The sequence below is a fragment of the Halichondria panicea genome, chromosome 16 (assembly GCF_963675165.1).
Source record: "Halichondria panicea chromosome 16, odHalPani1.1, whole genome shotgun sequence".
Classification (NCBI taxonomy): Eukaryota; Metazoa; Porifera; class Demospongiae; order Suberitida; family Halichondriidae; genus Halichondria; species Halichondria panicea.
This window is the reverse complement of record NC_087392.1, coordinates 78,415-99,093: the sequence shown is the minus strand read 5'-3', so window position 1 is coordinate 99,093 and position 20,679 is coordinate 78,415. Positions and strand designations below refer to the sequence as shown.

Genomic DNA, 20,679 nt, shown 5'->3' with positions numbered 1-20,679 from the left:
TGATCTTTTCCTAGATCTTCAAATGTAAACAAGAATGAAGCTGCTGGTACTAGAGCTGGTGGTGTGTTGTCTAATTGCCTGGAGCTCACCTACAAACTCCATCTCTGTGTTGCTACTAAATGGGATGTTTCCAGGTCATCTGTTTCCACTGGTCAGTCTGGGAGAAGAGTTAGTGTCTCGAGGGCACACTGTGAGCCTGTGCTCCACCGTGCTGGAGGGATCATCACTCCTACCGTCTCTACCAGAGAGTGTCGGGGTGTCATTCATCAGTGCTGGCTACGATATGTTCTCCTGGAGTCAGTACATCGAAACAATGAAAGGAATGCAACATTTGAGTAACTTTTCACTGATGAACGATGTAATACTGTCAAATGAAAAAGCAGCTATCAAGATACGGAAAAAGTTGCAGTCAATAGGAATTGAACAATTTGATATTATTGTGTGTGATTTCTCTATCCTGCCTATTGGTCTCTACCACGCTGTACTGGGTTGGAAAGTGATTGTCTTCAGTTCATTTCTTCCCCCGTTCCCGGCAATCAGGCCGAGTTGGCCCTACCCTATCACTTTCATGGGGGGACAGCCTGAAGATATGGGGTTTGGCGGTCGAATGTGGAGTGCAGTTGGAACACCATTGTTATTGAAACGGTTGGCAAAGTTGTTCAAAGGTGCGATAGAACAAGACAAAGAGTTTTCTAAAGTGCTAAGCGATGTCAATCTAGTTGGCTATCCCGGAGTGTTTGTTCCTCATATCGTTACATCTGTGATTGGAATAGAGGCACCTACTCTGCTTAGTCCCCTGAGACATTATGTTGGACCAGTGCTGAGGAGCTCGCAATCACCTCTTAATGACAGTTTACTAGACTGGCTAAACAGGAAGCAGGAGCGCTCAGTATTGTACATCAGTATGGGTACCACAGGAGACATGTCCAGGAGCAGAGCAGAGATGATCGTGAATGCTGTATTAGGCACGCAGTATGATGCTGTATGGGCGTTGAGAAGGGACAGCATGTGGACACTGGATGGACTGGACATTGATAGTGATCGGGTTATAATCCGCAACTGGGTGTCTCAACAGTCTCTCCTGCAGCACAGAGCAATCAAGGCGTGTATAGTGCATTGTGGACTCAACAGTGTTCAAGAGAGCCTATACAACAGCCTACCAGTCATTTGTTTGCCTAGCGTCTTTGATCAGTTCCAGATTGGCTCTGCTATTGAGGAGCGAGAGGTCGGTGTGTCAATGTACTCCTTCATGGATACTGTCTGGGGCACTAACAACTTTACACTGGAAGATTTAGTGAATGCAATTCGGAGAATCACTTCCAACAAGTACGTGGCAAATGCACAAAGACTCTCAAAGATTTACAAGTTTGCTGGTGGAGCTAGAGTTGCTGCTGACCTAGTGGAGCATTATGAAGATGTTGGTTATGATCACCTCATACCAGCGTTTGCCAAGTACAGATGGAGCTGGGTAAAATACCATAATGCGGATGTGTATGCACTAATGTTGTGTGTGCTGACTGTGTTCCTGTGGGGATGCTTCAAGTGTTGTTTGTGCTTAGGGAGATGCATACAATGATAGACCAGGAACAAACTGATCAAGACGTATATTTTTTATAATTACATTTTTTTCACAATCTGAATCTCGAGAAGCAGCCGCACGGTGGCGTCAAGAAATAGCCGCACAATTGGGTGTGGTTTGGAGGGTGGGGCTTATTATAGCCTATGATAAGCCCCACCCTCCAAACCACACCTATAATATAGGTGCTTTAGTTGGAATTTTCCAGAACAAAATCTGGTAATAATGTCGGACACAACCCTAACCCTGGACACGGGCCCAGCAGAGAATAATCCGAGCAGCAAAGAAGCCCCCAAGTATCGCCATGACTGGTACCAGACTGCCTCTGACGTGTGTGTCAATGTCATGATCAAAGGGCTCAAGAAAGATCAAGTGCAAGTGGAATTCACCGAAACGACTGTACGTTACATTGTAGCACGATAATGGCCCTCACACACATTCCATCATTCCAACTATAGCTGCGTGTAACCATTGAGTTGGTTGGAGAAAATCCGTATCTTCTTGATCTGCATCTGGCTCACTCCATTGACTCCAGCAAATGCAGTTTTAAAGTTTTAAGCACCAAGGTAGAGTATTCCAACTCGTTGGCTTTCATTATATTAGTGTGTTGTTTACTGCAGGTGGAGATAAAGCTTCGGAAGGTGGAGCTCCAACAGTGGTGCAGCCTTGAGGAGACAGATGCCACTATAAAGAAGACTAAGATGCCCTCAATGCCATCCAAGAGTGCGGATGAAGTGGTGGCCAAAGACGAGGTTCATAAGTACCCCACCTCATCCCACCACTCTCGTGACTGGGACAAGCTCGTGGCAGAGGTTAAAAAGGAGGAAAAGGAAGAGAAGCTGGAGGGAGATGCAGCTCTCAATGGCCTGTTTCAGCAGATATACGCTGATGGCAGTGATGAGATCAAGAAAGCTATGAACAAATCTTTTGTGAGTTGAGAGTTGACTATCAAGAGTTTTGATTCTATCTATCCAACCGTGTCTGTACACTAGCTGCGTCTGATCACTAACAGTAGCCCTGTACTCCAGCTTGTATGGTGTCTGATCACTAACAGTAGCCCTGTACTCCAGCTTGTATGGTGTCTGATCCACTAACAGTAGCCCTGTACTCCAGCTTGTATGGTGTCTGATCACTAACAGTAGCCCTGTACTCCAGCTTGTATGGTGTGTGTGTGGCTACTAGGTACACGCAATGCTCATGTATAGTTTGTGCTGCTCCATACACAGCCTGCTCTAACTTATGCCCCCCCCCCCCCCCACACACACACACACACACTTGCAGCAAGAGTCTGGAGGGACAGTGCTGAGTACCAACTGGTCAGAGATTGGACAGAGCAAGGTAGAACGCAAGCCACCAGATGGTATGGAGTGGAAACAGTATGAGAAATAAACTTAATACTTCTGAACTCTGAACTCTCCAGTTTTTGTTCATCGTTGATTTTTGTTCACTGTTTTGATGATACTTTCAGTATCAACTGTTTGCTCATTGTACTTATTATAATTATAACAGCGTACATGTATATAAGAAGCTTTTTGCTATTGAAACACACTTATTTATAGTAACAAACACGGCACATTAATTAATAGGAATAACAATTATGCTTGTGTTGGATCTCAGTCCCTGGCCAATTCAAGACTCTGATAAGACTAGACTGGATTGGTTTTCCTCTCCTTCCTGAATTTCATACTTGCCTAATGCGCATGCGCTGTTTCCATAGACTCCACATGAATGAGGTAATGCAAAACAAAGGTGTGGGTGTGTTAGCTAGCTGCAGAGATGGGGTTCTTTGATGATCTGATGACATGGTTTGGATTCAAGAAGAAGCAAGCTAAGGTGTTGTGTGTGGGTCTGGACAACAGTGGAAAGACCACCATCATCAATCAGCTCAAACCAGACACAGTGAGTGAGTGCAGTGCTTGCAGCCCCACCCACCCACACAACTATGTTATAGTTACCTCTGTTTCTGTAGAGCAAGTGTCAGAACATCACTCCCACTATAGGGTTCAGTGTGGACATCTTCACCCATGCCAAGTGAGCTACCCTTGTACGCATGTATGGCGACTATTGTCTCCTCACAGCCTTTCATTCACAGTGTTTGATATGTCTGGTCAGGGGAGGTACAGAGGTCTCTGGGAGCACTACTACAAGTAAGTTAGTCTCTCCATGGAGTAATGACTGTTATAGCATGATCACTGTAGGGATGTCCATGCTGTTATGTTTGTGGTGGACTCGAGTGACAAGCTGAGATTACCAGTGGCTAAGGATGAGCTGGACCAGCTATTAGCACACCCAGGTAGCCCCCTCTACATGTAGTGCCTATGTCATGATGTGCCCTGTGTGTGCAGATGTGGCTGGTAGACACCTGCCTATACTCCTGTTGGCCAACAAGTCTGACCTGAGGGAATCTCTCAGTCATATACAATGCTCCAAACACTTGGAGCTGGACAAACTGAGAGATACAGCTTATCATATATGGTACACTTTATTGAGGGATATATCTGTGAATGTTGTCACCCACCCCACACACACACACACACACCCACACACACCCACACACACACAGTTCTACAAATGCTTTGACAGGAGATGGTTTAGAGGATGCTGTATCCTGGTTGTCAGGTAACCCACCCACTCAATACCTACTACGCCCCCTCATTATGACCCCCTCCCCACAGAGCAAGTCCGGAGCTGGCAGACCAAACAATCATAACACTAGCTACTAGCCATCATTAATAATAAATTGTTGTCAAACTTTGTCACTTTAATATTAAACGTACTAAGAAAAAGAAAAAGTTTGTTATTGTCATTAATTAACCCCGCTGGTATAATTAACCCCGCTGGTATATTATAATACAAAACTAAAATGATAGATTTACAAAGTTCATAGTTCAAAATCAGTAAATTTGTGCTTGTCCTCGTGAGGATAGTTTGGTGAGCTTGATCTTCCTGTGTTGGTATGGAGGAGGGGGGAACCTGAGCAGGACCCGTACCTTGTCTCTGATGGACACACACGGGAGTACACTCTCCTCATCTAACTCTACAAAGGCTGCTCCTAGATCACGACCATTGAGGAAGTAGCTGATCCTCCCTTCATCGAGCTCTACCAACATGCCCACTCTGTCCCCTACAGTCAGGGAGCTCTCCTTACTATACTGGACACCCTCGGCTGATGTACCCTGGGAGTGGACAACACCCAACATGGGCTGGAATGACCACGATGGGGTATCCCATTGACCAATCGGATTCTTGCCGTCTTGCCATGGCAATGAGTTGGCGCTTGATTTGCGGCAGCTGATGACACCCAGTGCCAGTTTCTTGAGAGACTTGCTCTTGCCCAAATCAAGGATCTCAATCTCAAAGTAGTGTTTCTCAGCGAAGGTGTGCTTGCCCTTGAGAAAGAGTTTATCTCCAGCAAAGGTCGCCCAGAAGTTGTGTGCTCCTCCCTTCGTCCATGCTGCCTCCAGTCTATTCCTACACAGCTCAACCTTCACATTACGCCATGACTCATGCCAATGAAACTCTACAGGGAAGGGGGATTGGATAAAAAGATTGTGAAAAGTATACTAATAACAGCATTTGCTTCTAGTAAACAATAAACTAGCTCACAAGGCACTGTGTAGTGTGTGTGTGTGTGTGTGTGTGTGTGTGTGTGTGTGTGTGTGTGTGTGTGTGTGTGTGTGTGTGTACCTGGTGCTGCTTTGACTGCCTCCACTGGCTCTGACCAGTTACCAACACCTTCGGGGGTACGCACTTGAACTCTGAACCTTGAAGCAGATTAAAGTTTATGATGAAAGTATACACTGAAATAATTGAGTAGTACCTGTAGGATTGGCCGTGTTTCAGGTCATCCTTGTAGTTGTACTTGGTGGAGGAGCCTCTACATAGAGGTGTGAAGTCCTCCTCTCTTCCCCATGCCTTTTGGAGATAGTAGGTGGTCCCCTCATTGTCAGTGAAGTTATGGCTATCCCACTTGATGGAGAACCCATCGTGATAGGCCTTGACAAACAAGTGGCTGATGATACCCACATCTGCATGCCAGGGAATGTTACATCAATAGTATTGGGGATTGTTTTACGATGGGTCTGACACATATTTGACAATTTACACATTGTGACATCATCATTACTGGGCACATTTCTGAGAATGGTATTTCACATCAATATTAGTTGGTGTACCTGGTCTGACAATGCCATAGACTGCTACCTGAGCAGCAATCTCCTCTGCAGGTTTATCAGAGAACTCACAACGCAAGTCATTCTGAGCCCTGCAATCAGGTTGTGTGTGTGTGTGTGTGTGAGGTCAGTGTGGTGTGTGTGTATGTGTGTGTGGTCAATGTGGTGTATGGGGGAAAGATGAATAATTATGCAGAGGAAACCCTAATCTCTAGGGAATGGGTCATTATGCTCAAGATTCCCCACCACAGCTTAAGGGGTCAAAGTACTCACTTTGGTGTAGCTTGTGGAGGGTTAACAAAGATACCCTCTATCTGATCCATTGTCAGAGTGGCCTTCTGTAAGAGACTGTAATCATCACCTCTCAACAGACCGTCTGCTGTCCTCTCCACAGAAGATGCCTTTTCAATACACTCCTTGAGATCACTGTGTACACGTGTGCATCATTATTGAGTTAACTACTACTATACACAAGTGACAGTGGACCATTCACTATATAAGCCAACACCTGGACACTATATAAGCCAACACCTGGACACTCACAGTGCTTGATCAGTGAGTGCCTCCAGGCGTATCTGAGTACGCTCCATTATCTCCAGTTTGAGGGCATTTCGTTTGGCCACTATCAGCTCTACTAGTTGCCCGTATGTCTCTTCAGCCTCGTGCTCCAGTTGTCCTCCCATCTCCTCCACACTGGCACTCATTCTCTGGATCTGCTCTAATGCTGACTGCATCTTCCCTCGTGTGGAGCGTACCTCAGGTATCAGGTCAACTAGTTTCTGTCTGTATTTGATAGCTGCCTCACTCACAAACAAGGTCTTGTTGCTATGGTCCCGGTGCTTGCCATACACGAGACAAGAGCTGCACACTAACTCCCCACACTTGGTACAGAAGCTCGAGAGACTGTCTCCATGCTCCTCACAACGCAAGGCCACAGGGACAGGGGACTTCTCTCTGAAGGGGGCGGGGCTAGTAGAACGAGAGGAGGCGGAGTCTCGGATCATCTCCAGGAGTGAGTAGTTCTTGGGCAGGATTGTAATGTCACGTTGAGCTAGATCAGTCACCTTGCAGCACTTGGGGCAAGTGATGGAGGGCAGGCTGTCTAGTGACTTGTGCAGTAGCTGGTCCAGGCAATCTGGAGGAGCAATGACAAGTCGTAGTTGAGCAAACATAACACATTATATACACCCAAGCTCACAGATAATGGGATCTTAGGGCCCTAAACAATCACTCACTAAGCACATCATCATAATTACAACACGCTACTAAAAATTAATGTATCTTGAAATTGGACGTTCCTAACACAAGTTATGGCCTCTCAAAGTTAGCTATCAACAGACATGCATGTACTAACAACATCTCATGCAGTGGTTATAATGGGTTGCTACCTGTACAGTAGCTGTGTCCACAGAGAAGGTTCCTCGGTACCTTGAGCACCTCATCAGCAAACTCATCCATGCAGACAGAGCACTCTGGTCGGGCTGCCACCTCTAGGACTACTCCTCCTAGTCCAGTCCCCACTGTCTCAGCTCTACCAAGCATTCGTCCCTTCTGACTGTTACGGAATCCTGCGTGTGAGGGTACGGATTGAGGCACTGGTCTGCTAGACTTCCAGCCACGAAGGTGACTAGTGTCAGACATTGTGTGTGCCTGCAGCTCAGGGGAGATGGTCCCAGACTGAGAGATGAGAGAGTCATCATGATAGGGTGAGAGACCACGATGTGCTCTGGTTGTTGGAGGGGTGAAGTAACCACCCTGTGGATGAGAACACATCCTTGTACCACTCGGGCTGTAGATACAATGATGTAGACTTGAAGCTCTATAGTGTAGATGCAGCCAACGATGTGTTTCTATGCCTCACTGCTCCACTTAGCAAAACGAAACCACTTTGCTAATTTATAATGCATTAATGAGGGACCACTTCCAGGTCACCAGGTCAGCCACAGACACATTTGCATCTGCGAGGCAGGAAGTCTAATGTGCTCCTGTTAAGTGTATTCATTGATTCTAGTTAATAATTACAAGTGGATGTAATAACAAAACAATTATTGTTTATTATTAACACACAATACAATACAGACATGCTATGAATGAGTTGTGTTTACTCTAGTGTTGTCTGAAGGCTGTACTCTAGTGTTGTCTGAAGGCTGTACTCTAGTGTCCTTCCAGAGCACTAACTCTTGCAGTGTGCGTGTGTCCTGCACACAGGTAGTGTAACGTCCCATCAGTTGATGACTCTTAGCCACTCCATAATGAGCTCTAGCCACATGCAATGCATCAGTGTCCCCCAGCTCAGTGCAGATCTTGTAGCATCTGTCAAAGTACTCTACAGCCCTCTCGTAGTTACCCTGTGTGTGTGTGTGCATGTATGTGTGTGTGTGTGTGTGTGTGTGTGTGTGTGGGTGTGTGTGTGTGTGTGTGTGTGTGGGGGGGGGTGTGTGTGTGTGTGTGTTTAGACACCACCATGAGTGTTGTGCATGCTTACCAGAGTATTGTGCATGATGCCTATAGCACTGCATGCCTTGGCCAGAGAGCTTGCTAGACCAGACACCTCAGACACCTCCACAAACATCTCCAGGAACTTGACAGCATTCTCAGTGTCCCCCTTGCTGCAGTCATGGTCTGACACACAGGAAGCTAGAGTGGATGAATGGGGTCTCACCTCTCAAAGGATAAAGAGAGAGCCTCATAGGCGCTTCCCACACCAGCGTTGTCACCACAGTGCTTGCATCTCTCCAGGTAGCCTTTGTGGTACTGCACACACACAAAGCTCAACAGTGAATGGATTATACAATACCTACCAAAACGACTGAGATAGAATTAAGCCTTATTAAAAATGTTGACTAATCATAAAAGTTGTATCTAAACCTGATTGATAAATTAAAGATACTCCCAAAACCGCGAAGGCTATAATAGCCTCTGAAAATTGGTGGGTTTTGAGTAATCACAGAACTTGCATCTAAGTACATCATCCTGAGAGCTCGAGTTATCAATTAGTTTGGAAATTTGATCAACAATCTGAACACAAACTATGGCCTCTCAAGACATGTACACACGACATGGCTAACCTTTATAGCAGTATCATGTTCTCCAATGCTCTCATGGGCGTTGCCAAGGCGATAGCTGGCCAGCCCCTCCTGATAAGCATCACCTCCTGCAAATACACACGCTACATTAATGCCACTGTGAGCAGACTACCCACCTTCACGCACACACACACTACATTAATGCCACTATGAGCAGACTACCCACCTTCACGCACAACCTCATGAGCTTTCTTGAGGTAAGAGATGGCCTCCCGAGTGCTGGCAGCATGTACCTAGACACACACAGCATTAGTGCACATGGTGACAAGCACACACACACACACACACACACACACACACACACACACACACACACACACACACACACACACACACACACACACACACACACACACACACACACACACACACACACACACACACACACACACACACACACACACACACACACACACACACACACACACACACACACACACACACACACACACACACACACACACACACACACACACACACACACACACACACACACACACACACACACACACACACACACACACACACACACACACACACACACACACACACACACACACACACACACACACACACACACACACACACACACACACACACACACACACACACACACACACACACACACACACACACACACACACACACACACACACACACACACACACCTGCTCAGCAATCTTGGTGTACATTCTGCGTAGATGCTCACAGGCAATCTTGTGCAGCTCTTCTCCATTATCAGTGAACCACTTGTGCTTGCGAGCCAGGGCGTGGAATATCTCTATATGGCCAGATGCAGTCTCTAGTTGTCCTCTGTTCTCCAGGGCTAGTCCAACATGACAGTGTGCCTCTCCCTCCATCCTGTGACTGTCACCTTCAACCTACAACCAAGACAGGGGCAGACAACTTAGAATTGGAAAGATCATCTTAAGAGCTATAGAATACATCATTGAAAGTGCACAAATTGCGGGATCTCAAAGATAGCAACTCTCACCATCTTGCCTGTCTCCAGACAGCGGTGGTAGAAGTGATCAGATAGCCAAGTGTCTTTAGTGAGTTCAAAGAAGGCAGCTAGTCTCCTCTGAGCCATGTACACACCCGCCATGTCTCCTCCACGCAAGCACACTTCTCCAGCAGTCAACTACAGTAGAGATGAGAGACTAGTCTAAGTGGCAGTGGTGGGGGGGGGGGGGGGGGGGTCACCTGGGCTTTAAGTTGATCCAGCTTTGTAGCATCATTCTCTATGAGAGGTTCCAGTAGGATGGCAGCAGGGCCAGCTCTGATGTGGTCCTGTCGTTGCTGCTCTATCAGTTGGAACAGCTCTAAGAATGACTTGTGGAATCCTTCCTCTAGCATCTGCACACAGATGTTGTGTAGCAGTGTGTTCCGATAGCTGGAGCATTAGGACAACACTCACTTGGGTTAGCTACTCATGACTAGACCCACCTCTGAGGATCAATGTCCTCCTGAGTGATGCCTTCAGTGCAAGTGCTGTCCTTCTCCTTGCTCTCTCTCATGCTCAATGGTCTGCCACTCTGGGATAGCCCCTTTCTTGTCAGCAAGCTAGTACTCCCCTTCCCACTAGAGCTCTTCTGAGTACTCCTGAAGTACTTGCCAGTCATCTGTCTACTAGCACTTGGACTCACTTCAGTGGGAGATAAAGGCATCAACACATGAGTAGCCATTCTCTGAGCTCCTCCACCTTTGATATCACTGTTACTAGGCAACCATCAGAGCAACCGTAGGGTTCATGACCCCACATGAAATGTTAGCAATGGTGGGTATTATATAGAAATTTACAAATAAAGATGGCAGCTACAAGTCAACAGTTTGATGTCGGCGCTGTGGGCTCTGATGACTACCTGAGCGCCCTCACTCGCCGTCTGGAAGCATTAGAGAAAAGAGTGATTGGTCAAGATGGCATTAGACCAGATCAGCCTCCCTTGAAGCCAACACTGGAGGTAAGTGCAGGACATGGTGTACTGATACTTGACCATCCTCGTACACAGATGCTTGAGAACAAGTTGGCACAAGGCTTCTCTAAAGTGGGAGCTGTGTCCAGCCTCTGGTCCAAGATGGCTGCTCTAGAGAAAGCTCTTGACCCTACTTACCTATCAAACTTGAAGCTGACTGATTCTGCCAAGACTGACTTACTCATTGGGTACACTGCTCAACTCACTGATCTCTCTAAGCCTATAGAAGAGTTACAGAGACTTAAAGACTATCTCAATGTGACAGAGTTTCAGGGTCTAGAGGAACATGAGAAGAAGCTCTCATCAGTGGCCATCCTCCACTCTCAACAAGAGCGCCTAGTGGAGCAGTTGACTGGACAAGTCCACCAATTGCTCAGTGCCTATAGTCGAATCATGCTCCAGCTCTCAGCACAGCTCGTAGAGTGGGGGGAGGCAGCAAAGAACAAACAATAGACTGAACAATGAATAGTGGTCTTTATTAATTTAACTCAGTTTTTGACTCAATTCTTATTACGAATGTACTATTATTATTATGACAAAAAAACTTGAACAAGAATTCAACAATGATTACATGTCACATGAACCCAGGAACCTTGGGAATGGGGTAACGTCTCTAATGTGTTTAACTCCTAACACAGCTTGCAACAATCTCTCAAAGCCCAGTCCGAATCCACCGTGTGGTACAGTACCAAAGCGACGGAGATCCATATACCTGCACAGCATCAGACACTAGTCACACACACGCACGCACACACGCACACACACACACACACACACACACACACACACACACACACACACACATTCTCACCATTGATACGACTCTAACATTCCACACCTGTAGAATAAGAGCAAACAAGTGATAATACAGTGAGTGGTGGGTTCATGACCTTGTTAGAGCGGCTTGCAGTGACTCCTCCCTCTCCTCCCTAATACTACCCCCCACAGCCTCCCCCACACCTGGTAGGAGGAGGTCCATCCCTGATACCTACAGGGGGGGTATAAGGAGGTGACTCACTATTAGGGCACACACTCACTGTCTCTCCATCGCTGTTCTGTCGTGCATAGAATGGTTTGAGTGTGACAGGATAGTCGGTGACAAACAGAGGGCAATGTCCAACGTGGTGAGTGAGGTAGCGTTCGTGCTCTGACTTGAGGTCACTCCCCCACTGCAGGGAAGGATCAGCATGAGTGGGTGGATAGACTCTTACCTTGGGTTCAAACTGGAAGTTGGCATTAGCCGCTCTCAGCGCATTAACTGCTTCAGAGTATGTCATTCTGTTTAGTGGAATATAGCAGCACATTCATACAAGTACACTCATACCTGAGAAATGGCCTTGACAGACTTTTCATGACCCATTCCTATGATACAGATGAGCATCAGAGTATGGTATATAGATATCACTTACCTTTGTGCTTTGGCTCTGCTCATGATAGAACGTCATGTCCTCCTCCCTCTCTCTCAGTAATCCCTCCACTGTGTATTTGTACAGATCCTCGACAAGGTTTAACAGAGGCTCCAGTTCACTTGAAAGAAACACCTTCTCAGCCTCAATCATATAGAACTCTGACAAATGGCGTGAGCTGTGAGAACGTTCAGCACGAAAGGTTGGACCAAAAGTGTACACAGACTTCATCCCACTGCAAGGTGAAGTGATGCAAGATGCTTCTGCAAGAATCATTTTTAACGCTGTGGTACAAAGTACCGATTTTATGATTTTTCTGAAAGCTTAGAAGGAGCTCTATCAGATGGTATGCTCAAATCCCAAATTTGAAACGGGCCATAATTTCCTATTTTCGGGGGAAAAACCATGGGCTATTGAGGCTCACGGTATTTTGTCCAAAACAGGCCAAAAATAGACCTTTGATTTTAACACATTATCTGAAAGGCCTCTCTCTAAGCTCTGAGAAAATCATAAAATTAACTTATTGGACCATCAGAACTAAATTTATGGCCGTTCAAAAGATTCCCTGTAATTAATTAAGGCACTCCTTTCAACAGCCATAACTTATTTTGAATGGTCCAAATTCAACTGATTTTCTGAAAGCTTAGAAGGAGCTCCTTTCAGATCGCATGCTCAAATCTCAATTTGAAACGGGCCATAATTTCTTATTTTCAGGAAAAGACCATGGGCTATATATAGCCCACGGTATTTTGTCGAAAACAGGCCAAAATAGATCATCATCTGAAAGGCCTCTCTCTAAGCTTTCAGAAAATCATAAAATTAATGTGATTGGACCAACTGAACTAAAGCTATGGCCGTTCAAAGATAAAAACCACTACCTCTACAATCATCAGTGGGGGGGTCAAACACCACTACCTCTACAATCATCAGCGGGGGTCAAACACCACTACCTCTACAATCATCAGTGGGGGGGTCAAACACCACTACCTCTACAATCATCAGTGGGGGGGTCAAACACCACTACCTCTACAATCATCAGTGGGGGGGTCAAACACCACTACCTCTACAATCATCAGCGGGGGTCAAACACCACTACCTCTACAATCATCAGCGGGGGTCAAACACCACTACCTCTACAATCATCAGCGGGGGTCAAACACCACTACCTCTACAATCATCAGTGGGGGGGTCAAACACCACTACCTCTACAATCATCAGCGGGGGTCAAACACCACTACCTCTACAATCATCAGCGGGGGTCAAACACCACTACCTCTACAATCATCAGTGGGGGGGGTCAAACACCACTACCTCTACAATCATCAGCGGGGGTCAAACACCACTACCTCTACAATCATCAGCGGGGGTCAAACACCACTACCTCTACAATCATCAGCGGGGGTCAAACACCACTACCTCTACAATCATCAGTGGGGGGGTCAAACACCACTACCTCTACAATCATCAGCGGGGGTCAAACACCACTACCTCTACAATCATCAGTGGGGGGGTCAAACACCACTACCTCTACAATCATCAGTGGGGGGGTCAAACACCACTACCTCTACAATCATCAGTGGGGGGGTCAAACACCACTACCTCTACAATCATCAGCGGGGGTCAAACACCACTACCTCTACAATCATCAGCGGGGGTCAAACACCACTACCTCTACAATCATCAGCGGGGGTCAAACACCACTACCTCTACAATCATCAGTGGGGGGGTCAAACACCACTACCTCTACAATCATCAGTGGGGGGGTCAAACACCACTACCTCTACAATCATCAGTGGGGGGGTCAAACACCACTACCTCTACAATCATCAGTGGGTCCTATCACTAGAAATAGGCCAGAATGTGGATCAAGGACTCACAATCATAATTATTGCTCCCAACGACCTACTCTGATGTACACACCATTACTTACCAGGCTATGGCTTCAGCATGGAGTTGGCCAGACACAGTGAGGTATGCTTTACAGCCAAAGAACTCTCCCTCTTCATCTTCTTCCACATCTCCTTCCTCCCTGCAGGGCTGTCAAGGGGGTATGAGGGGTACGGTTAATGAGGGGGTACAGTCAAGGGGGTATGAGGGGTACGGTTAATGAGGGGGTACAGTCAGGGGTTATTAAGCGCTCACCTTCACAGAGAACAATTCCCCCGCCCCCTCACAATCACTGGATGTGAGGATGGGTGTGTGTACATTAATGAAGCCATTGTCTCTAAAGAAGGTGTGGATGAGAGCCGTGGCTGTGTCCCTCAATCGCAGGAGACTAGAGAAAGACTGTGTTCTGGCACGAAGATGTGGGAACTGTCGAATGTAGTCCGGAGTGTGTGTCTGACGAGCTTTGAATGGGAACTCCTGACGAGGGGAATCATGTCAACACTAGTACTCTGATGATGGTATAGGTCTACACATACTTGAGTGTTGCATTGACCTAGCTGTAGAGTGTTAGCCAACAACTCCACAGCTTGTCCAGAGTGACTGCTCTCCACTAGCAGTCCCTCCATTGTCACTGATGAGCCCACTGTCAACTCCCTGGCCCTAGTCAGTACACACTCATCATACACTGTATACACATATAGAGCTCTTACTGTGGCAGTTGGTCCAGAGAGATCACAACCTGGAGTCTGCCAAGACAAGAGCCGTCATTGACATCAACGAAGACTCTGTCTGACTGCTTCCTAGCAGCCTTCACCCAACCCTACACACACACACAGCACACACTAGTCTAGCAGCCTTCACCCAACCCTACACACACACACAGCACACACTAGTCTAGCAGCCTTCACCCAACCCTACACACACACACAGCACACACTAGTCTAGCAGCCTTCACCCAACCCTACACACACACACACAGCACACACTAGTCTAGCAGCCTTCACCCAACCCTACACACACACACAGCACACACTAGTCTAGCAGCCTTCACCCAACCCTACACACACACACAGCACACACTAGTCTAGCAGCCTTCACCCAACCCTACACACACACACAGCACACACTAGTCTAGCAGCCTTCACCCAACCCTACACACACACACAGCACACACTAGTCTAGCAGCCTTCACCCAACCCTACACACACACACAGCACACACTAGTCTAGCAGCCTTCACCCAACCCTACACACACACACACAGCACACACTAGTCTAGCAGCCTTCACCCAACCCTACACACACACACAGCACACACTAGTCTAGCAGCCTTCACCCAACCCTACACACACACACACAGCACACACTAGTAGCAGCCTTCACCCAACCCTACACACACACACAGCACACACTAGTCTAGCAGCCTTCACCCAACCCTACACACACACACAGCACACACTAGTCTAGCAGCCTTCACCCAACCCTACACACACACACACAGCACACACTAGTCTAGCAGCCTTCACCCAACCCTACACACACACACACAGCACACACTAGTCTAGCAGCCTTCACCCAACCCTACACACACACACAGCACACACTAACTAGTATATAGTGGGTATTGTAAAAAGTTCGTTCTTTTCCACGAAAACCTAACCGTGGTTTACCGGAACGCATGCAATGCAGTGCAGGCAATGAATGAAGGTAAACAGATTATTACTCGCTATAGGATAGTCCAATACACGAGCACTCCTCACACAGATGGTGATGCTCTCATTCATCCAGCACTTTGCCCCCTCTCCAATCACACTCTGCACTGTCGTGTGGTACCTAGATTCATACCTCCTCATGAACACAGCAAGCCTTCTATAGAGTAGCATCTCTTCAGATCAGTATACTGTACATGTGGACTAGGGGTTCTCCCTTATGGCTACTGTATGGCTTAGGGATTTCCCCACAGCCACATTAATTAACTGTCACATAACAATTATTTTTGGAAACAAACTAAAGTACAAAAATAATGATATAAAACATGTACACAGATGAGTCAGATGAAACCATAGGCAGTCCACTTGCCACTGTGACGTACTGGTTTTTCTTGAGCCAACGCTAGCAGCTCCCCACAACTGGAGAATGAGTGAGATCTGTTCATGGCTCTGCTGTTGAGGACAGAGGGTACCTCAGCCAGGTGGTGCCAATCCTTAGACTGCCTCAGTTTAGACCATCTTCTCTCCTTTCCCTGTACAGTACTGCAATGATTCTCCTTATCCCTCAGTTGTTGAGATCGTCTTTGCTGCTTGTGTCGAGTTGTAGACTTGTATGGTCTGAGATATGGATCACTCTTAGCTGGCTTGCCAACAGGAGCAATAGCCGTACTGCAATCAGGGTGTAGGCGTTTGGCAATGGACTGGAGCTTATGTTTGGTGAATAGTGTAATATCAGTTAGTCTCCTTCGATTGTCAGAGCTGTTATGAGAGATCTTCCGTGTCTTTTTCTTGCGTGTATGAGTGAGGGTAACAGTGGAGTCACTGACATAGCCCTTGAGAGTGTGTTCAGGTGATGGAGGCTGTATACACTCCATGCTGCGGCTAGCGGGGAGGCCAGTCTGAGAAGGGAGGGAGTCTGAACACACTGTGACAATAACATACAACTTACCTGTTTAGAAGGTACTAGTTCATCAGAATCAGAGCTGGTTGGAGGGGTGGTCCAGAAGTGGCTGTGGGTAAATCGATAGAGCCCCTTCTCTCGAAACTCTGGTTTCTCTTTGACTGACGCGATGACACCAGTTTCAAACAGCTTAGTACAGAGTACCAGGACTTGAGCTCTCTTGACGGGCTTGGGGAGGATGGTGTTGAGATACGGCACAAGGCAGTCAACAGCCTTGGAGCCATGGAAGCAGTTCTCATGAGAACGCAGAGCAATAATGTGTCTACCAGTCTTAACTGTCCTCTCTAGATGAGCCACAATCCTCTCCCAGAGACAGGTGGCATGGAATGGTTGTTCTGGCATCCCTCCACTGATGGAGGAGTCTCTCTGATTACAACACTTGACTGTGTAGCTAAACTGTGGGGAACTCATCTCTTGTCTTAAACTGTACAACTCAATCATCTATTGTGAGGGTTGTATGGCCTATATAGACACAGTGAGTGGGTTGTACAGACTGTTCCTATGGCATTGATACACTGCTCTTCCTAACAAGGCAGCAACTAACACAAGCGCACAACACTTAGTACATCACGCAACAAGCTGCAAACAATACATCACTCTTTTTCCATACATGAGCAAATAGGAATTCAATTCTCTCCACAAAATAAGACAGAGAATACAATCTAACCTAACCACACACAATGTACACACACTAAGTGGCAGTTTCCAGCGTTGATGCCATGTCTTTAAGTTGAGAGGCAAAGTTCTACAGATAAAATACAACAACTGTGAATATATCTAGCGTGACAGCAAATGTCTAGTGTATTGTGACTAACAAGAAACTGACAAGAAGAGCCCTACACAACCGATACAAGCTTGCCCACCAGAACAAATGGTTGTCTAATCACCTCCTCCCCCTCTACAAACGATGGTCTAATTACCCCACCCCCACCACCCTCTACGTTACCCCCCACCACCCTCTACATTACCCCCCCGCCACCCTCTCACCTGGAACTCTGGCAGGGTCATGTCGAGTGTGTGTGTGTTCTCCTGCCCTAGTCTCAGCTGAAGGGTGAGGTATGGAGCATTGAGAGAGCGGCATGTACTGGAGCTCATGGCTACACCCAACTTCCACTCCATAGACAGCAACTAGTGAAGGAAGGAGTCTGTCATGCATGGGAGCTATGCAGGCAGGTTGTCTGAGATCATACACACACCAGAATATCACACACCACAGAATATCACACGCCACAGAATATCACACGCCACAGAATACAAGAGTGAATATGTATAAAGGTTTGGGGCAATACCTGGCCTACGCTGAGTGTGTGAGTTGGCATGGCGATGAGTGCTGGCCCCTCCTCCTTCCACACATGCCTCAGTACGGCCAGGACAGTATCACTCCATTCCAAGGATGCCTTGAGTTGAGCTACTAGCTCATCTGCACTGACCCTAGCAACACCTGCTGACCTGGAGGGGGGTTACTAGGGGGTGTAGTCAATAAGAGGAACTCACCTAAACACAAAGGTGAGGGCGTTGATGATCTCTTTGACTTTTGGACGGGGGTTCAGTGAAGAGAAGCTCTAAAGAAGCACATCACAATAGTTAATAAAGTGAAGGACAGGATACTGGGGGCATGCATATACTAATAATTATATAACTTTGAGAGGCCACAACATGTTAGGAACATCACGTTAATTAAAGCTGAGTTTTAAAGGACGCCTAGATCTATTATCGTATTGATAGTGCTACAATATATACATGATGAAACCTACAATCTCATAGTGCTCTGTACTGATGAATCCAGCTCTAAACTGCAGGAAGGCCATCACATCTCCACACTACAAGGTTGAGGAGAGGCCATGAGGACACACCCACTAACTCTAGCTTGCTCACCAGCTCAGCTAGCAGTCCCTGTGGTAGAGTGTTGAGTGACTCCACGGCACTGGAGAAGCCTTGAGGAGAGTTGGAGAGAATACCCATCACCTCAGCAGCTATCTCTCAGAGTGGTTAAAATTAATAGAGTATCTCTAGCTAGCTAGCTCTGGCTCTGTGCTGTGTTGTGGCAAAGGGTCGAGGGTATTCATTAGTGACTGACAATACTTGTTGTGCGCATGCGCGAACCTTCTCTCCCTCGTGTACCTAGTGTAAGTTGCTCTTTATAGTGCTAGTGTGTTAGGTTGTATCTACTTCATCTGTTCTTAGGAGGCATCTTCTGCAGTAAAGAAATGGTGAGTGTGTGTCTTATATATACCTTTTGAAATACTTATAATTATTTCTGAGATTTAGAAACAATTTTTAGTCTCAATATCAATTGTGTGATGTACATGATAATGTGAGACTGCCTCCGTGTACTGTGTTTGTGTGCAGGCTGCTCGACCTTTGGTGAGTGTGTTTGATGGTGAGGGTAAGGACATAGCTCAGACGACCCTACCGGCTGTATTCAAGGCACCAATACGTACCGATGTTGTGCAGTTTGTGCACACGAACATGCGTAAGAACAAGCGTCAACCATATGCAGTGTCCTCCAAGGCAGGTCACCAGACCAGTGCAGAGTCCTGGGGCACAGGGCGTGCCGTGGCTCGTATACCTCGTGTGAGGGGAGGAGGTACTCACCGGTCAGGACAAGCTGCCTTTGGAAATGTATCCTCTTAACAATATAATGGTGTGTTTAGTGTCTTCCTGCATGCGTGGTTGTGATTCCTTGACTGAGTGTAGATGTGTCGTGGTGGGCGTATGTTTGCACCAACTAAGACATGGCGTAGATGGCATCGACGTATTAACCAGAACCAACGTCGTTATGCCATGTGCTCAGCTCTGGCAGCCACAGCTCTCCCTGCACTAGTCATGGCTAGAGGGCATCGCATTGACAACATTGGGGAAGTCCCCCTTGTAGTGGACAACTCTATTGAGAAGCTTACTAAGACACGAGATGCAGTCAAGGTGCTCAAGGCTCTCAATGCTTATCCTGATGTAGCCAAGAGCAAAGCCTCTAAGAAAGTGCGACCAGGCAAGGGCAAGATGAGGAATAGACGCTATGTCCAACGCAAGGGCCCTCTGATCATCTACGATGAGGACCAGGGCATCACTAAAGCCTTCAGGAACTTGCCAGGTATGCCATTTAGTCGTGTGTGTGTGTGTACTCACTGCCTGTGTGCCTATGTGTGTACTCACTGTGTCTATCTCTCTACCTCAGGTGTTGAGCTGCTGAAGGTAGATCGTATGAATCTCCTGTTGCTGGCGCCTGGTGGTCATATGGGGAGATTCTGTATCTGGTCTAAAGGAGCCTTTGACAAACTGGATGCTCTGTACGGGACGTGGAAGAAGAAGTCCACCATGAAGAACGATTACAAGTAAGTGTACTCTCTGTTTGACCTTATTGACCCCACCCCCTCTCACAGTCTCCCCCGGCCAAAGATGATTCAGACCGACCTGGCACGTCTTATCAACTCTGACGAGATACAGAAAGTAGTTAGGCCCATCAGGTAAAGTGTGGGCGTGCCCATCGGGTAAATTGTGTGTGTGTGGGCGTGTAAAGAGTGTGTATGCAGTTATATAAAAGTTATTTGTTTTTCATTCTGTCATCATTATTTTGATATTATTTCTGCAGGCCCAACTCGAAACGTTTCTCTCAGAAGAAGAATCCTCTCAAGAACCTGAATGTCTTATTGAGGCTGAATCCGTATGCCAAGACCTTCCGACGTCACCAGCTCCTCTTGGAGAATAAGCGCAGGAATGAGAGAGCCGAGGCTGCGGATAAGAGGAGGGCGCTCTAGTAACTGTTTGATAGTGATAGACTGTTGTAATGAGGTTTGATGTTTGTGCAATGGAGAATGTTGTTTAATTATCTCTGATCTTGAATTGATGTCAATTAAATGAGTGGGTGAACATCCTTAGAACAATACAGCATTCATTACTGCAATAATTATGT

The 20,679-nt window shown here is 46.8% G+C and overlaps 10 protein-coding genes across 11 annotated transcripts; 5 read left to right on the top strand and 5 right to left on the bottom strand.

The window, feature by feature from the left end:
• Positions 1-34: 34 nt before the first annotated feature.
• On the top strand, positions 35-1,636 carry LOC135349544 (UDP-glucuronosyltransferase 1A1-like). Its single transcript, XM_064548078.1, has one exon. It carries the CDS (start codon positions 35-37, stop codon positions 1,574-1,576), a length of 1,542 nt encoding a protein of 513 aa, XP_064404148.1. The 3' UTR covers positions 1,577-1,636.
• A 117-nt stretch (positions 1,637-1,753) lies between these two features.
• Positions 1,754-3,120, top strand: LOC135349557 (protein SGT1 homolog). Its single transcript, XM_064548092.1, has 4 exons — positions 1,754-1,975; positions 2,035-2,142; positions 2,197-2,505; positions 2,858-3,120. The coding sequence occupies exons 1-4, from the start codon at positions 1,802-1,804 to the stop codon at positions 2,963-2,965; spliced, it is 699 nt and encodes a 232-aa protein (XP_064404162.1). The 5' UTR covers positions 1,754-1,801; the 3' UTR covers positions 2,966-3,120.
• Positions 3,121-3,302: 182 nt separating this feature from the next.
• LOC135349561 (ADP-ribosylation factor-like protein 6) lies at positions 3,303-4,382 on the top strand. The gene is made up of 7 exons (XM_064548096.1): positions 3,303-3,475; positions 3,546-3,607; positions 3,655-3,723; positions 3,775-3,869; positions 3,922-4,051; positions 4,140-4,195; positions 4,252-4,382. The coding sequence occupies exons 1-7, from the start codon at positions 3,353-3,355 to the stop codon at positions 4,284-4,286; spliced, it is 570 nt and encodes a 189-aa protein (XP_064404166.1). The 5' UTR covers positions 3,303-3,352; the 3' UTR covers positions 4,287-4,382.
• On the bottom strand, positions 4,353-7,670 carry LOC135349540 (tripartite motif-containing protein 67-like). Its single transcript, XM_064548073.1, has 7 exons — positions 7,137-7,670; positions 6,292-6,883; positions 6,022-6,174; positions 5,752-5,840; positions 5,397-5,604; positions 5,264-5,340; positions 4,353-5,096 (listed from the first exon to the last, which is right to left on the bottom strand). Exons 1-7 carry the CDS (start codon positions 7,519-7,521, stop codon positions 4,471-4,473), a joined length of 2,130 nt encoding a protein of 709 aa, XP_064404143.1. The 5' UTR covers positions 7,522-7,670; the 3' UTR covers positions 4,353-4,470.
• A 75-nt stretch (positions 7,671-7,745) lies between these two features.
• LOC135349548 (tetratricopeptide repeat protein 29-like) lies at positions 7,746-10,578 on the bottom strand. Its single transcript, XM_064548084.1, has 9 exons — positions 10,281-10,578; positions 10,038-10,227; positions 9,829-9,975; positions 9,503-9,715; positions 9,001-9,067; positions 8,817-8,902; positions 8,411-8,502; positions 8,234-8,357; positions 7,746-8,096 (listed from the first exon to the last, which is right to left on the bottom strand). The coding sequence occupies exons 1-9, from the start codon at positions 10,517-10,519 to the stop codon at positions 7,833-7,835; spliced, it is 1,422 nt and encodes a 473-aa protein (XP_064404154.1). The 5' UTR covers positions 10,520-10,578; the 3' UTR covers positions 7,746-7,832.
• Positions 10,579-10,602: 24 nt separating this feature from the next.
• LOC135349562 (uncharacterized) lies at positions 10,603-11,374 on the top strand. The gene is made up of 2 exons (XM_064548097.1): positions 10,603-10,795; positions 10,844-11,374. Exons 1-2 carry the CDS (start codon positions 10,643-10,645, stop codon positions 11,258-11,260), a joined length of 570 nt encoding a protein of 189 aa, XP_064404167.1. The 5' UTR covers positions 10,603-10,642; the 3' UTR covers positions 11,261-11,374.
• LOC135349547 (asparaginyl-tRNA synthetase-like) lies at positions 11,280-16,072 on the bottom strand. Of its 2 annotated transcripts, none has more exons than XM_064548081.1 (12): positions 15,860-16,072; positions 14,811-14,920; positions 14,637-14,760; positions 14,356-14,577; positions 14,144-14,250; positions 12,217-12,448; positions 12,132-12,169; positions 12,019-12,085; positions 11,845-11,976; positions 11,698-11,795; positions 11,619-11,645; positions 11,280-11,519 (listed from the first exon to the last, which is right to left on the bottom strand). In XM_064548081.1, exons 1-12 carry the CDS (start codon positions 15,980-15,982, stop codon positions 11,375-11,377), a joined length of 1,425 nt encoding a protein of 474 aa, XP_064404151.1. In that variant the 5' UTR covers positions 15,983-16,072; the 3' UTR covers positions 11,280-11,374. The 2 variants fall into 2 exon arrangements, with proteins under 2 accessions (XP_064404151.1, XP_064404152.1); XM_064548082.1 differs by having other exon boundaries at positions 14,811-15,680; positions 15,860-16,001.
• Positions 16,073-16,078: 6 nt separating this feature from the next.
• Positions 16,079-17,219, bottom strand: LOC135349553 (uncharacterized). Its single transcript, XM_064548088.1, has 2 exons — positions 16,758-17,219; positions 16,079-16,707 (listed from the first exon to the last, which is right to left on the bottom strand). The coding sequence occupies exons 1-2, from the start codon at positions 17,208-17,210 to the stop codon at positions 16,150-16,152; spliced, it is 1,011 nt and encodes a 336-aa protein (XP_064404158.1). The 5' UTR covers positions 17,211-17,219; the 3' UTR covers positions 16,079-16,149.
• Positions 17,220-17,366: 147 nt separating this feature from the next.
• LOC135349560 (COMM domain-containing protein 6-like) lies at positions 17,367-18,843 on the bottom strand. Its single transcript, XM_064548095.1, has 6 exons — positions 18,645-18,843; positions 18,524-18,589; positions 18,264-18,331; positions 18,059-18,218; positions 17,757-17,897; positions 17,367-17,514 (listed from the first exon to the last, which is right to left on the bottom strand). The coding sequence occupies exons 1-6, from the start codon at positions 18,729-18,731 to the stop codon at positions 17,461-17,463; spliced, it is 576 nt and encodes a 191-aa protein (XP_064404165.1). The 5' UTR covers positions 18,732-18,843; the 3' UTR covers positions 17,367-17,460.
• On the top strand, positions 18,827-20,609 carry LOC135349552 (large ribosomal subunit protein uL4B-like). Its single transcript, XM_064548087.1, has 6 exons — positions 18,827-18,979; positions 19,119-19,391; positions 19,467-19,860; positions 19,945-20,101; positions 20,150-20,233; positions 20,359-20,609. Exons 1-6 carry the CDS (start codon positions 18,977-18,979, stop codon positions 20,522-20,524), a joined length of 1,077 nt encoding a protein of 358 aa, XP_064404157.1. The 5' UTR covers positions 18,827-18,976; the 3' UTR covers positions 20,525-20,609.
• Positions 20,610-20,679: the final 70 nt, after the last annotated feature.

Excerpts from the sequence above, each read along its gene's own strand:
- LOC135349540 (XM_064548073.1), bottom strand. The coding sequence starts at position 7,521 with ATGTGTTCTCATCCACAGGGTGGTTACTTCACCCCTCCAACAACCAGA. Across the intron at positions 5,605-5,751 it reads CTATGGCATTGTCAGACCAG|ATGTGGGTATCATCAGCCAC; the intron begins GTACACCAACTA and ends CCTGGCATGCAG. Across the intron at positions 5,097-5,263 it reads GGCAGTCAAAGCAGCACCAG|AGTTTCATTGGCATGAGTCA; the intron begins GTACACACACAC and ends CCTTCCCTGTAG.
- LOC135349557 (XM_064548092.1), top strand. The coding sequence starts at position 1,802 with ATGTCGGACACAACCCTAACCCTGGACACGGGCCCAGCAGAGAATAAT. Across the intron at positions 1,976-2,034 it reads TGGAATTCACCGAAACGACT|CTGCGTGTAACCATTGAGTT; the intron begins GTACGTTACATT and ends TTCCAACTATAG. Across the intron at positions 2,506-2,857 it reads AAGCTATGAACAAATCTTTT|CAAGAGTCTGGAGGGACAGT; the intron begins GTGAGTTGAGAG and ends ACACACTTGCAG.
- LOC135349553 (XM_064548088.1), bottom strand. The coding sequence starts at position 17,210 with ATGATTGAGTTGTACAGTTTAAGACAAGAGATGAGTTCCCCACAGTTT. Across the intron at positions 16,708-16,757 it reads AACTAGTACCTTCTAAACAG|ACTGGCCTCCCCGCTAGCCG; the intron begins GTAAGTTGTATG and ends CTCCCTTCTCAG.
- LOC135349548 (XM_064548084.1), bottom strand. The coding sequence starts at position 10,519 with ATGGCTACTCATGTGTTGATGCCTTTATCTCCCACTGAAGTGAGTCCA. Across the intron at positions 9,068-9,502 it reads ACACCAAGATTGCTGAGCAG|GTACATGCTGCCAGCACTCG; the intron begins GTGTGTGTGTGT and ends GTGTGTGTCTAG. Across the intron at positions 8,358-8,410 it reads CTCTCTTTATCCTTTGAGAG|CAAGGGGGACACTGAGAATG; the intron begins GTGAGACCCCAT and ends CCATGACTGCAG.
- LOC135349552 (XM_064548087.1), top strand. Across the intron at positions 19,392-19,466 it reads GACAAGCTGCCTTTGGAAAT|ATGTGTCGTGGTGGGCGTAT; the intron begins GTATCCTCTTAA and ends GACTGAGTGTAG. Across the intron at positions 20,102-20,149 it reads ACCATGAAGAACGATTACAA|TCTCCCCCGGCCAAAGATGA; the intron begins GTAAGTGTACTC and ends CCCCTCTCACAG.
- LOC135349560 (XM_064548095.1), bottom strand. The coding sequence starts at position 18,731 with ATGGGTATTCTCTCCAACTCTCCTCAAGGCTTCTCCAGTGCCGTGGAG. Across the intron at positions 17,898-18,058 it reads ACACACTCAGCGTAGGCCAG|TTGCTGTCTATGGAGTGGAA; the intron begins GTATTGCCCCAA and ends TTCCTTCACTAG. Across the intron at positions 17,515-17,756 it reads TGACCCTGCCAGAGTTCCAG|AACTTTGCCTCTCAACTTAA; the intron begins GTGAGAGGGTGG and ends TTTTATCTGTAG.
- LOC135349562 (XM_064548097.1), top strand. The coding sequence starts at position 10,643 with ATGGCAGCTACAAGTCAACAGTTTGATGTCGGCGCTGTGGGCTCTGAT. Across the intron at positions 10,796-10,843 it reads CCTTGAAGCCAACACTGGAG|ATGCTTGAGAACAAGTTGGC; the intron begins GTAAGTGCAGGA and ends CCTCGTACACAG.
- LOC135349544 (XM_064548078.1), top strand. The coding sequence starts at position 35 with ATGAAGCTGCTGGTACTAGAGCTGGTGGTGTGTTGTCTAATTGCCTGG.
- LOC135349561 (XM_064548096.1), top strand. The coding sequence starts at position 3,353 with ATGGGGTTCTTTGATGATCTGATGACATGGTTTGGATTCAAGAAGAAG. Across the intron at positions 3,870-3,921 it reads CCAGCTATTAGCACACCCAG|ATGTGGCTGGTAGACACCTG; the intron begins GTAGCCCCCTCT and ends CTGTGTGTGCAG. Across the intron at positions 4,052-4,139 it reads GATACAGCTTATCATATATG|TTCTACAAATGCTTTGACAG; the intron begins GTACACTTTATT and ends ACACACACACAG.
- LOC135349547 (XM_064548081.1), bottom strand. The coding sequence starts at position 15,982 with ATGCTACTCTATAGAAGGCTTGCTGTGTTCATGAGGAGGTATGAATCT. Across the intron at positions 14,921-15,859 it reads ATGAGAGCATCACCATCTGT|GGTTGGGTGAAGGCTGCTAG; the intron begins GTGAGGAGTGCT and ends GTGTGTGTGTAG. Across the intron at positions 11,796-11,844 it reads AGAACAGCGATGGAGAGACA|GTATCAGGGATGGACCTCCT; the intron begins GTGAGTGTGTGC and ends CCCCCCCTGTAG.